Consider the following 14,099-nt stretch of genomic DNA (forward strand, 5'->3'; position numbering starts at 1 on the left):
TATATATATATATATATATATATATATATATATATGTATATATATATATGTATATGTATATGTATATATATATATATATATATATATATATATATATATATAGTATATATATATATATATATATATATATATATATATGTATATATATATATATATTTCATGTGTTTTGCTTTTTTGTTTCTTTTTTTTTTTTACCGTGCATTTAAATAGGCACAGCACACCTTTTAAACAACATAACACAATATAAATAGGAGCTGAAGGAGGAGAAATGCCATTTGGAAAGAAAACAGGAGCTTTCTAAATGAGTTTAATTGAGTTTATACATAATTCAGTGCATTTCTGTGTGGGTCATGCAGCTTCCCTGCAGTGTGCTGCTGTGGTCGATGGTCTTCAAAACAACAGCCCGCAGGTCGCCACAGTAGATAGGAGGCTCTACTTCTTTTTTTAAAGAGGTAAACACTACAGAAAAACAACCAGCTGTGACGACAGAGTAAAGTAAGACGATGCTGCTAACACCCCACATTTATTAACGCCATTAAAATATATATATTCGCAGGAGATCACATAAACACGAGCCTAAAGTGACACGTGACTTTAAAATATTTCCTGCTGTCGTCTCACATCATTAGATCCCCATTTAGCATAATATCACTGCGCTAAAAGCGCATTACACCAGTCTGTCTACAGTGGGGGGGTTTATTAGTGTGTGTGAAAATAAGAGTTTTAAAAAATATATAAATAATAATAAATTAGACGTAAAATGTAAAAAAGTGTTTTATAATTTATTACGATAATAGATTTGAATTTTGATGCCCTGAAACACAAATCAAAGCATCGCGGAGCTTCACGTTTAGCCCCCACGGCTGCACTGAGCACCGCTCCTCGGTGGCAGAGTGCTTTTACCGGGGAGCTGCATTTCCCCTTCCCCGCCTCCAAAGGGGAAAAGCAGACGCGGAAAGAAGAAAAAACAACCGCTTCTTCAAACACCCCCCTCCCTCCCTTCACCGCTGAATTGTCGTTGCCATCAGCTCGCGGTGAAGTTCTCTTTCTCGCTTCGCTGCGGTTTTCTGAGCTTCCTTTCTTCTCGCTCGTAGCGGGAGCCGCGAGGGGCGCGAGGCAAGACGGCTCTCGAGCCGTGCAGCGACGCACTCTGAGCGGCAGGCGAGCGGAGCAGGCGCCGCTGAGTCAGCGGGACACGCTGCAGCTCAGAGAGGCGACCAGGAAACTCCTGCCTGTGCTCCTCCGCATTGCAAACACTTTTATTATACAACGCCTTTTATTTGAATGACTTATTCTATGGTAATTATTGACACTGAACTCAGCCTATATCTAAACTATATTTTATTGCTATTTTTACTTTTTTTTATTTAGGCGTGGGTTTTTATTAGCAATACCGCAAAGCCCCCCAAAACACATTCCTAAAATATAGTTTAAAAAAATATACGATAATATTGCATATGTATTAATTATTATTATTATTTTACACAATTTCCGCAATTATGTTTTTTCCACACAGACAGATTCACTCAGTTTTGTGAGCTTTTACTTCTGTACTTTTTCCCATCTTTCCAGAGCTGTGTGTAGTTTTAATCTCTCCGTAATATTTCAGCATTATTGGCATAATTTTCAAGCTGCGTATAACTTCTCACCGCTGTAGGCAACACAGTCTATGGCGGTCCAAATGCTTTGCAGAGCTTTTCAGATCTGATCGAGGGTGACAAGTGGGCAAATTTGACTTTGAAAGTAAAAAGGGTGCTGTGCTTGTTTACTGTCAGTCGTCCTGCTTTGTCATTTTTGCAGTGGCATCAATAAGCTTCGAGGAAACTGCGAGGTGTAATTCAGCTGGAAGGCGCGCGCACACACACACGCGCACACACACACACAAAGAAAGAGAGGATTCTGAGAATAGTGTATATATGCATGTCTGTGTGTGTGTGTTTGTGCCGGGGGTGACAGAGGAGTGTCACTTAGCAGAAGAATACGAGCTGTCTGAGAATGAAGAGGGATGAGGCTGAATCCTGCTGCTTCTCCTCGCCACCATTATCCCACAGGAGAGCGACCTGTGGGGGGGCTGACACACAAATACACACACACGCACACACACACTCTCGCTGGGAATCTCCTCAGCTGTTCCCTCCACACTCTGTCTCTTGCACCCTTCCTCCTCTTCCTCCTGCCCTCACGGCCCTAAACACCTCTGTTTGCCGGCTCTGGTTCCACTCGGCACCCGATCAGGGCCCCTGGCAGCTGACTGCAGGTTTCGGCCCAGGATTAAGCCTCCTAATGGCAGCCACTCTGTGATGATTTACACTGCATTACTATACAAACCAGCGACAGCCTCCTTCTTACTAATGGTTTACTACACCGAAGCCTCTCTCGGCTTTATTGCTCTTTGCTCTCCGTATTTGAGGCTGGGGTCTAATTAAATAATTTAGCTGAATTACCAAACATGTGCCGAAACCCGTGTAGAGGAATTATTTTTGGCATCTGGCGAACTTGTTTTATGGCTTTTGTTGTAGTTTTATTTCTGCTCGGTCTGGAGTGTGACAGAATGGGAGCGATGATTGCAACAAATATTGTAAGTTTGTTAAAGTTCACGTCCTGTGGAAACTGCGCATCTTCAACCTGTCGGCTTTTCAAAATAATAGGCCCCTGAAAGCATTTTTTAGGTTTATTTAACATCAAGTTTGACCTTTTCCCCCCCCGTTTCACTCAGTAAAGGAATCAATTCGTTTACAAACTCTTGGTTTTCACTCCATGGGGGTGAATTCATGTTTTTACTTTTAAATTATGCTGGAACAAGAGGCTGACGCATATAAGACAAATAAATTTAAATCTTATAAATGAAAAAAAAAAATCACACTTGGTGTCAACCTGCTGCAGCAGCTTACTTTTCTAGGTTTTCTTTAATGTAAGGCCTCTACTTATTTACAAAAGTCAAATGACACAATTACAAATCAAGTTTGATCTTTCTGCATTGCTAGTTGAAATATTTCTTTAACTGTTGTAATGTTTCCTCCCAAGATTTTAAACCCATAAATATAAAACCTCCTTTTCACTGCACTTTTCTCCATATATATTTATTTAGTTATTATTTGGGGCTTATTCAAAGCCTTCACGAACACTAATCAATTACAAAAGCCTTACCTGAAAAAAAGGAGAACATTTAAGTAGAAACTGAACCGCAGAGTGAGCATGCTCAGTGTGAGACAGGTATCTTTAATGCTGCAGAGCATTCCTCGGTGACAGCGGCTCAGCCTGCCTCTGAAGCCGCAGATATCTGCCCTACATTTGTCTAATCATCCCGGGCTTAACCCTCCTGCTGGCCTGCTATCTGCTCTATGTGTATGTGTGTGTGTGTGCATAAGACAGAGAGCTCTCCTGTCTCCTAATACCGGGGCTTAGTCATGTTTTGACTTTGTAATCAGGCACCTAGTTGGGCAGCACACAGGGGTCCTGAATCAGCTGGTAAGCCCTCCCAACCCTGGAAAATGCTTCTGGGGGAGCGTGATCGATGATGGACACAGTGGCTCTGGCCCGCATGCGTGTGTGTGCGTGTGTGTGAGAGAGGCAGGGCTGTTAGTGGGAGGCTTATAAAAGATGGTGGAGGTGGGGAAGTGGTGGTGCTGGGGGGTATGCGTTTTAAACAGCCTAGCTTTGATTGACAGGGCTGATAGTGAGTGGAGGGTGGATGGATGAGGGGAGGTCACAGTGAGGGATAGTTGGCAGTGGGAGGGGTGAATGAGCAAGTGCTCGGGTAAAGGAAAAAGGGGGGTTGCGTTGTTGAATGCAGGTTAGATTCTGGGTGTATTTGTGCGTGTACATGCAAAGCGCGCGGGCGAGTGTGGGTGGGGTGGGGGGTTTCAACACTCCTAAGGAGGGGGTGTATTTTCGAGGGAGTAGGGGGGGGGGGGTGCAGGAGGAAAGTGAGCTTTTAATTACCAGGGCAGAAGCAGATGTAGCAGAATGGTGCCCCCACCTCTTCAACGCAAACACAGCAGCGGCAGCTGGAAGTCATCAGCTTTGGTTGTGGGTGCATATTTGTAAGGACAGGAGCCCCGAAGCACAATGTTTAAATTTAAAGATGTTGAGTTTCTATTGGCACTTTGGTTGCTCGATGATTATTTATTTTTCTCCCCCAACCCCCCTCACCTCCCTTCTTGTTACAGAATAATTCACATCCCGCTTAGCGCCTCCTCGTCCACAATTTACAGTGTAATTAATGGCACGGAGTATAAGTCAGGAAAGGTTTGACTCTATTCAAAATACAGCTTACAAGTCCGCTCGTAAGAGTGGCTTCAAACTGGGGGAAAAGAAACCACTGGTTTAACAGGAACATTTTAATCTCATCTACACTCACCTCGTAAATCATCTGACATATGCGCAGGAAGGACAAAAATAACATGCATTTAATCAGCGAATTAAAAAAATATGCAGCTTGTAATTTATTTTTTGATAATATTAGTTGTTTTAAAGAAGTATTTGTGAGGTGGCTAAAAAATTGTGAGTTTATGAACGGGCTCTGTTGGGGGATTTTTAAACTGTGTGCATTTGTTTTGAATTAAATGTCATCTTATTGGGGGTTTTAGTGCCGTTTTAGCACCAGGCCGGATAAAAACTAGTGTCCAGCCCTCTCTCTGGTTCATTTAGTTTCTTTCTACTGATCAGCGTCACGGTAAAAGCAAACACATTTACAGCATGCGTGATTTTGTGATTTTTTTACTGATACTTTGATACAAACACCAAACGCTGCTCTTACTTAACCAGAGTGTTTCTTTAATTTTCTTTTTTTTTTTTTTTTTTTAAATACATTGTCAATCCCCCACCAATTTTTTTACACTCTTAGAAAATTTATCCAACAAAATGTGTGCACAGATGAAAATATGGTGCCCAGAGTATAAAATGACTTTCCATCAAGAAAATGGTGCAAAACATTAAAAAAAAGAAAAAAAGAAAAAAAAGAAACACAATGTCCCTGCACATATAAAAATAAATTAATACTTTTGTGTCCAGTCACTGTCAACCTTATTGTCTGGTCCTAAAGATTCACACACATGAACTGAGGCTTCATTGGCTTTCCTTCACACCAGCACGACCAATCATAATCACTTATGTACAACCAACGGCCAATGAGAAAGATTTATGTACACTTAACGAGGTAAAAACTGTGCCACCAAGTGCCCCCCCTGACACACTTCCTCCTCCCCTACAAACACCTATATACAACCACAACCCCTCCCAAATCAGCCAGCTAATAAGTAGCTCCTAGCTTTAAACACATGACAAAAATAGAAATCATTAAAAGGGTTTACAGCAAGATTAGACTGAACAGAGGAACAAAAGGAAAAAAAAAAACTTTACACAGTAGTACAAAATGATGCTAAATTGCAAAAACAAGCGGGCTTTTAAAATATATCATCTTATGCCCATTACACAAAACCTCCAGATAAATAGAAAGCACAACAAAGTTGGCTTTGATATTAGAGAATGCAGCAGAATAAAAGTTCCTAGTTTTGTTAAAGAGACGTCCAGCCTGAAGGACCAAGAGTTTTTGTAATCTGTTGCCTTAGCAACGCAGCTTCATTACCAGTAGCACTGTGAAAAATTGGGTAGAGTGACCAAGTGTTTCTTAATATATATATATATATTTGTTTGCTTTAAAAAAACAAAATCCCACTTTCCTCTTTTGGCCTCAGGCACTTGGGTTTGGACCCTGATTGGCCAGTCCTGACTGTTGTGGGTTTATAAGTGGCCGCTGCTGTCGGCCTTTTAGGTCCTGATAGGCTGGTCCTGCTCGAGAGGTAGGTGCAGCAGGAGGCTCAATCGGGAAGATGAAATGCAATCACTTCCACTTGCTGATAACCAACTGCGTGGTTTATCTCTGAAAGTGGATGTGTGACGTGGATTTAAGCATCTTTGTGAACATTCAACGTACTTTTTTGAATAATCTTTTTTTCTCCTCTTTTACATTTCTTTTCCCCGAATGATCCTCCTGTATCTGGCCCAGAGAAGAGACAGTCAAAAGCAAGGCTTCTGTGGTGACCATACGAGGCTTGGCTCACGGACATTAATGGATGTACGCAAACTGCGGGAAGGAGACACGGGGAGAGAAGGCAGCACTGAGGACGTGTGGGACATTTCCTCATTTAATAGTCCCTCCAGGACTGCTGCGAGACAGATGTCAATCACACATCTATGACTGGTAAGTCCTATAACAGGGAATTGTACTGTTGTCCTAATCATAATATTGCTGCCATTTTCTTTTCTTTTTTTTCCAAATGTTTGTAGTTCTGTGTGTGTGCCAGCTTGTGCGCTGCAGCACAACTGCTGGTTTGGCTGAAGCCCCTGAGAGAGTGAAACAGCAGAGAGACCAGACCATTACAAAAACATTAATTTAAAAAAAAAAAAATGAGAGAGGAAAAAAAAAAAAAAACCCAAAACAAAACCTGGAACAAGATTCGGAGTAGGAAACACCGAAGAAATAAAAAGAGTTTCTGGGAACCTGTCAGTCAACTGAACTGTTGAGAGAAGAGACTAAACACACCATGTACTGACAGTAACACACGTTCAGTTACTACCAGCAGTATTAAATAACTAAAAAAATCTTTAAGTAGACAAAGCAATCAAAATAAGGACTCAAAGCAGCTAAAAAGTCGTTAAATCAAATAAATAATACAAAATGACACAAAACGTGGTGTCGAGATCAGAACCTAAACTACAGTATAACTCCACACAGAGAGAGTGTGTGTGTTATGCTTTAACACACTGCTGGAAACAAATATCTAACATGAACACATTTTGCTCTCCTGCAGATGTTCTCATCACTAACCTACAAAGTTGACCAACAGACTGATCCCAAAAAACTCTGCGCATGTATATATATATATATATATATTTATATTTATATATATGTAAAACAAAAAAACAAAACAATAAAAAGAAAAAAAGGAAACAAAAAGAACATATGCCGTCACGTCTTCTCTTGCCCTCCGACGCCCACGGCTTTTTCGGCTAGCCGAGGCTTCTGCGCCCCTGAGCCATGCGTGTCGGCGTGTGCGTGCTGCAGCGCCAGGAAGGGGTTGGCGGTGATGGTGCCTTGGCCCTGGCTCTGGGCGCCGGGCAGCAAGTTGTTGATGGGCAGCTGAGCGGAAGAGAGTGGGATGGAGGGAATCTGGGCAGAGGAGGAGAGGGACTGCAGCTGCTGGAGGTCCTGCTGCTGCATCAGTTGGTAGAGCAACACCTGCTGCTGCTCCTGGGGAGCAGAGGGAGGAAGGGGGAGATGCAAGGAGGGAGGAAACAAGGAGGAAGAATGAGAGAAAAAAGAAAAAGAAAAAAAAGAGAAGAGGATTAAGTGGAGGTGTCATTAAAGAAAAGAGTTGAAGGGGGGAACAGAGCGTGAGACAGAAGAAAAAAAGCAGGGGAAAGTGTGGAAAAGAGGGGAAGAAGAAGAGTTAATAAGCTAGGTGATTTAGACTATCGTCTAAAAGAAAATTGTAGCTCAGTGTCTTTGTGTTTAACTGTGTGTGATAGTAGTAAGTAATCAAATGTGCATAGTGTGTGTGTGTGTAGTACCACTGAAGGCTGTGAGGACAGCAGCTGGTGGAGCTGATGCTGCTGCAGGAGCAATCTCTGCTGCTCAGACAGCAGGCCAATTCGCGCCGCGCTGAGGAGACAAAGCACACTCACAGTGAGACAAACGCAATTAACACTGCCTGCACAGTACCAGACTGTTTAGCACACTTTTTAAAAACATTACAGGTCTGTGACGGTGAGAGTGACAGAAAATATTAACATTTATCTGTTTCTATAAGTTATAAAGAAAAACATGAGCTTATTTTTTGCTTCAAAAAACCCCCAAAACAAAACAAGAAAAGATTCAAACTCAAAAAAACATGCATGACTACAGCATTTCTTCACAAAGCTGACACACTGATGAAAACAGAGCTACGGCGGTTTGTGAAGTGGCACCAGCTTCTGCCTCACCTGGTCTTACTAGTTGCTGAGCTGCTAAAATCCATTGCGGAAGCAAAAAGACACAAAGAGGAAGAGAGGATGCAATAAAGTTCACATTTAAACTTCTTGGGAAGCCGAGACAAACATATTCCCGAACATTTTCAGTACTTAACTATGTGCTTATGTGAAAGGGCCTTGAAAATGTGAAGCTACTGACACCCATCTGGAGCTCTTTAACTCGCTGACAGTCAACCAATTTGTTGGGAAGGGTGATGTGAAACCGCATGTATTGATTTTATTATCATCAAAGGCTTCCAACACAATTCGCATCCCAGTGTTGATGCTTTATTAATCTGAAAAGGGCGCTTAATGTATTAGAGGAAGATGAAAACAGCCATACTTGTTATTGACGGGCAAAGTGACGCCTGTAGCTGCTCCTGTAGTGTGTGTGTGAGGGCTGGAGGTGCCGGCCGGCGTCTGGATCACGCCGTTCAGAGCCCCGACGATTCCACCCATGCCCAGCGCACTCCCTGCGCCCAGAGCCCCCATTAGCCCCGCCACGCCGCCCAACCCAGCCGGGGTCACCCCTACGGAGGCGACCCCATTGAGCTGTGGCTGAGGTGGACTCTGGGACACCGAGGGAGGTGTGGAGAGGGAGGAGGTGGAGCCACTACTGCTGTGACCACCACAAGATGCACTATCCTGAGGACCAGAAAGAGACTCCCATTAATGACAAGTCCTGCATTCAGAATCTGTAGCTATGTCCTAATTCATAGGCTGCATCCTTCAGAGGACCAGGCCTTCACGTTCTACATGGGCCGGGTCCTTCGAAGACCTAGAAGGCCGGAAGTGCAAGGCTGTGAAATGGGATGGTCTAGCCTTCAGATTTCGGGGGAGATTTTTGGGTCTCGGGGGAGTCTGCTCCTCGCTTGCTAATATATAACAGAACACTGGAGTACATTCTCTACCATCTCACACTTCTGTGTTTTCTGTTTGACGTTTATTCAGCTGTGTCGAAACTATAACTTTAATCTCAGCCAAACCGATTTACTCAGGAACAAATAAAACACTGTAAAAAGCCAAACAATAACATTTTAAGTGACTTATATTTCATGTTTAACCCGAGTGAAAGACCGCGGGGATCTGAAAACGATGTGCCGGGAGTTTGCTGTTCTTGCCGGCTCTAGTGAGCCTTGACCACCCGGTCAGCTATCGAGCTGGTGGGTAACAGACACCTTCGAAAACGTTGAAGCACGTTTGCAAATATGTGATGTCTTGATAAACCAACCAGATATTTGAAGCTTACACAGCTACATTCTCGCCTGAAAACATCTTAAAAGTTTATTTGGTGACCCAGAAAAAGTAATAAGAGTAATATTAAAACTAAGTAGCTGCCGCCATTGTTGGAAACTGGCGCTATGAATTCTGGGATAGGTTAATGAAGGACACATTTGTCGGCCGCATTTGGAGCAGCCTTCGAATTGGGACAGCCTTCATTGCCTTGCTGTGACATAATCGACCTTCAAATACGGCCTCCAAAGGATGTGGCCTATTAATTGGGATATGCGTTATTTCACACCTTTTTGACATTAAATTAAAGCGATCATTACAGTTTGCTTAATTTACAATATTAAAGAATAAATAGAATAAAAGAAAAAACTTTCAAAGTCTACAAGCCTGTGAGTCAACTACAAAAAGTTCTGTTTATATTCCAATTTCTATTCTGACTTTAAATCTTGCCTCTGCCATTTGCCATAAATAAATTACTGAGTGTTCAAGACTAAAACTAACACTGAAACTAATAAAAAATAAATAAAAATAAAGCCACTCTGGAAAATCAAAACAGAAATCAAAACAAAGCATAAAAACTAGTTCGAAAACACAAACTCTGCTGACTACAGAGGAGTCAAACCACGAATTTGTCCTTACCTGAGTCGCCACAGGTAAAGATGAGTCAGCTGCTCCCGGCTGGGCTCCCTTCACATCTGCGGATAACCGAAAGGTTAGACATGTCTCAGTAGGGCCAGTCTAAAAAATGTGAAACCTGCTTTTCAAGTTCTAGAAATTTTCTGTGCTAAATGACGTCAGCCAGCAACAATCCATCTTTTCGATCGGGAACAAGAGAGTAGCTCAGTCAGATCTTAAAGCTGAAAAAAAATAACATGTGCAGATGCAAGAATCTGAATAACTTTGATATAAACACATGCATGCATCAGGCTGTGCTATGGGAGGAAGGGAAGCTGGCAGAGGCAGGGTGATGATGGTTGTTACTCATACATCCTCCAAAATAGTGTTGCAGGCCACATTCAAACCTTTCATGCCAACAGTATTGGACTGTCACATTTTCAGAAATATAACACACCCTCCGTGCAAAAATTTCTTGAACGATAACTTTAGGTGTCGTCTTGGCCTTTAAATTCCCGAGCTCTCAATCTGATCAAGCATCTGTGATATTTTTTTAGTCCATGGAGGTAACATTTTAAGGATCTCCTGCTGCCATGCTTGATGCCTGATACCACAAAACACATCAATGGGGGGGCAGCTGTTTCAGTGACACAAAGCAGACCTGCACAATGCCAGGCAGGTGCTGTGGCTCACTGGTGTGCATCATTCACCTTGATTTCTAAGTAAGTAAGTAAGAGTGTCTGTGTACCCGAGGAGGCCGTGGCAGGTGTGAAAGGCACTGATAGCTGTGCGCTGAGAAGCTGCAGTCTCTCTTTCTTCATGGTCAGAGTTTTTATCTGCTCCTCCAGCCTCCTGTTCTCCTCCTGGAGCTGGTGCAGAGACTTCAACATGCTCACCACTGAGAAAGAGAGAGGGAACAGAAAAAGCAGCGATTTTTTATTTCCTGCTCCAAATATTCTGTAATAGCTCCGCTCTGAATTTTCAATTTACTGCTCTCCACACCTGTGTGAGAAAATAAAGACTTCAAAATTGCACAAATGAAATAAAACTCAGCCCCGTCAGTCTGCAGTCAACACTGTTAGCCCACTTGTTGTTTTAGCTGCACCACAGTGAAGGTAAAATAACCAGTGCTGGTGCTGGGTTATATGCTGGGATGAATCTTTACAGGACTGACCCTTTCACCAATATCCTTACTTTCTAAAAGGCCACTCATTTTCTAAATCTGCCTTTTCTTATACCTCACATTAACAACACACACAGTGACGATCAGACAGATACTCAACACAGACATGTCAGAGATCAAGGTCAGCTACAGTGACCTTGCGCCTGCACGGACTCTGTGTCGGGGGAGGAGGAGGAGGGTTTGCAGATGCAGGAACTTAAACCTGACTCATCCGATTGAAGGACAGCCTTTCTAACGACCAGGCTGCCATCCCCCTTTTTCATTTTCACTTTATTGATCCCAGAAGGGATGTTCAGATAGGTAGATAACCAGCAAGAGATTGACAGGTGCAACAATAACAGATAAAGTGAAAATGTGACTGAAAGAGGGAGCGGCTCTGCACAACAGCTCGAAGGCAAAGAGCCGACGGATCAATTGACACAGAGAAGGAAATGGTGAAGTGGACAAAGTGTATGAGTGCGTGTGAGGTAGGAGATTAATCTCCTGTCATTTTTGAAATGAAGAGAATTCACCTTTTGTTTTCATACTGCCTTTGTTTGATTTCAGGCCTTTTGCCTTATACTGTATCTTTTAAATAGAGAGTAAAACTATTATTTGGGTTTTTTATGTGACTTATTTGTTAAATAAAATGCTGTGAGGGTGTCACAGGTAGAAATAAAATCCATCTGGTGAGAGACTTAAATGGAATTAACAAACTCATAAGTGTGTATCAAACAGAATCATCCGATTTCAAAAGGCTATATTTTTTAAAGTAATGGATATAAAAGCTTTTGGTATATTTTACATACAAAATTTTCACAAGTGCTCCACATCCCTGTGGACACCCGGCATTAGTCCACACAATAGTCAAACTCGTCCCATACTTTTGCAAGCATGTCTGGAGTCACTGCAGCCACTGCTACCAATAATCACTCCCTGCTTAGAGGCCTGTTTTTCAGTAGTTACTGGTGAGCAATAGTCTGAAATCGGACGATTCTTTTAGGTAACCTTGTAGTTTTAAGGATGCTTGGTGCTTGCGTCTTCTCACCGTCTCCTTGTGCTCCCTGCTGCAGCAGGAAGCTCTGCCCTTCGTTCCACTGCCTCTCCAGGAGCTGCTCAATGCTGGTGGCCACTGGGGGCAACGTCTCCCCACCTCCTCCCGCCCCTAGCAACCCCGGCCCCGGCAACGACCCAGAAGAGTCATAGCGGATCTGCAGGCCACCAATCGGAGAGCTGAATGTAGGGGAAGAGAGAGAGAGAGTGCATTGATAGAAAAGGAGAGATGGAGAGGTCAATAGGGAGATTAACGACCTAACATAAACGTCAGACAAACATAGTCACTGCTGGCTATAAAACTACATCAATTTGTTGTTACAGTGGCCCCTAATGAAAAGGGGCCAGGCTTTCTGTCTGCGCGTGAGAGCTAGAAAAAGACTAGGAGAGAGAGGAAGAAAGAAGACATGCAACAGGGGGAGACAGACAGAGAGAGGGAAGTGCACTGTCTTGATGCGATAAATCTCAGTGTGCACTGAGACAAGCTGTTGGAGCCTGAGGAGAGGAGGAGAGGGGAAAAGGGGAAATAAAGGACACCGGAAGAGATGACTGAGCCGTAGGGGTGCAAACGGCATCTTATTTTCCCCTATTGTGGAATGTAAAAATATGACTTAACTCACCACTCGCACATGAAACTTTAAAGAAGCTTAAACAGTCTTAAAGTCGCCTCATTTTGCTACAGTGTTTCCTTTTGCAGTTAAATGTCATTTATCCTAAATTTAAGACCAAAAATTTAGATTTAAAAATAAAAAATAAAACCATATATAACCAACCTTATCAAGTGAAATCACCCATTCCACAGACAATAGCGGAAACAAAAAAAAAAGTTTATCTGTATGATCAATTTCCCCGTGATCCTGAATGATCCATGCAAACATTCCAAAATGGAGGAGATACAATAACTCATCACACTGTCCTTAAACACAAGAAGACAAGAAAAAAACATCTAACTGGACTTGAAGGATGGTTACCACCTTCAAAAACACAAGTTATCGATGGCTGAGAGAGCAAGAATTGCCTGTAGGGGCAAGAGCAAAAGAGAGAGTGTGCATGTGTGTGTTTGAGGAGTGAGAGGAAGAGAGGGGAGATGAGGGGGCCAGCAAAGGGAAAAGCAGAAAGGGGGAGGGGGGGATGGGTGAAGGAGGGGGACCAGTGAGGAATGTAAATGGTGAGGGAGTGCTGGGGAGGGTATCTGTGTGTGTGTGTGTGTGTGTGTGTGTGCGCGCACTCACCGCGGGGTGGTCTTGGGAGAAGCTCTTATGGAGAAGCCCTGAGCTCCGACACAACCGCCGCCGCTGCTGCTGCCGTCTCCCGCCTCCTGATCTGCACACAGACACACACACAGAAAAAAAAAAATCAATTGGACGAGAACACGGACAGAAGATGTTTTTCTGTTGTTAGGATGAAATTATGGAATAATGTTGACATGAGCATAAAAATGTGGAATTCATTTGTGGTCTTTAAATGAATGCTCTACAAATTTTGGAGGGTTAGATGTGAGAATAAAGACGTTTATCTGTTTGTTATTTTATTTTAGTTTCCTACTTTGAAGTTAGGGTACTTTTAATGATCAGAATACAGACCAGGCATAAACATAAGCATTACAGCATGAGCCTGTTCAGTCATTATTTGTAATATAGGAATGGATCTTAGACCAACTGCTTTGCACAATATATGCTGACATAAAAATAAATATATCCACACAGAGCCGGCTGAAGTTGAATGTGAAAGCGCACTCACAATACTGTTTGCAGGTTATTTTTTTAAGCCACCAGTCAAGACAAAAACAAGAATAAAAAACACGCTTCTTCATTTATTTAGGCAAGCAAACAATACAGACTGCAAAGCATCCCAGACATCCGTAACAACCCAGCTTTCCTGCTTTGTTTTCTATCCTCGGGCTCTTTGTGATCACCTGCGTTTTAATACAGCCAGACTCATCGTTCGGTCGTTTATTTCTGTTTCCTGGCAGAGAAAATGAGTCATTTAACTGTGGCTTGTAAATACTCTTTGCATAGTGTTGCAA

The 14,099-nt window shown here is 42.7% G+C and overlaps 1 protein-coding gene across 4 annotated transcripts in view; it reads right to left on the reverse strand.

Annotated features, from left to right (window-relative positions):
- Window positions 1–4,755: 4,755 nt before the first annotated feature.
- mllt10 (MLLT10 histone lysine methyltransferase DOT1L cofactor) overlaps window positions 4,756–14,099 on the reverse strand; it is a 50,767-nt gene continuing 41,423 nt past the window's right edge. For 2 of the 4 annotated variants that reach the window (XM_026179398.2, XM_080306458.1), the window contains 8 exons: window positions 13,306–13,396; window positions 12,069–12,253; window positions 10,607–10,756; window positions 9,883–9,938; window positions 8,354–8,655; window positions 7,984–8,007; window positions 7,573–7,663; window positions 4,756–7,252 (listed from right to left, as the gene is read on the reverse strand). In XM_026179398.2, the coding sequence (XP_026035183.2) occupies window positions 6,971–7,252; window positions 7,573–7,663; window positions 7,984–8,007; window positions 8,354–8,655; window positions 9,883–9,938; window positions 10,607–10,756; window positions 12,069–12,253; window positions 13,306–13,396 (1,181 nt within the window). In that variant the 3' untranslated portion in view covers window positions 4,756–6,970. The remainder of the gene's footprint in view (window positions 7,253–7,572; window positions 7,664–7,983; window positions 8,008–8,353; window positions 8,656–9,882; window positions 9,939–10,606; window positions 10,757–12,068; window positions 12,254–13,305; window positions 13,397–14,099) is intronic. The other 2 variants (XM_080306456.1, XM_080306457.1) reach the window with 2 other exon arrangements.

Source organism: Astatotilapia calliptera, chromosome 9 (genome assembly GCF_964374335.1).
Source record: "Astatotilapia calliptera chromosome 9, fAstCal68.1, whole genome shotgun sequence".
NCBI classification, from domain to species: Eukaryota; Metazoa; Chordata; class Actinopteri; order Cichliformes; family Cichlidae; genus Astatotilapia; species Astatotilapia calliptera.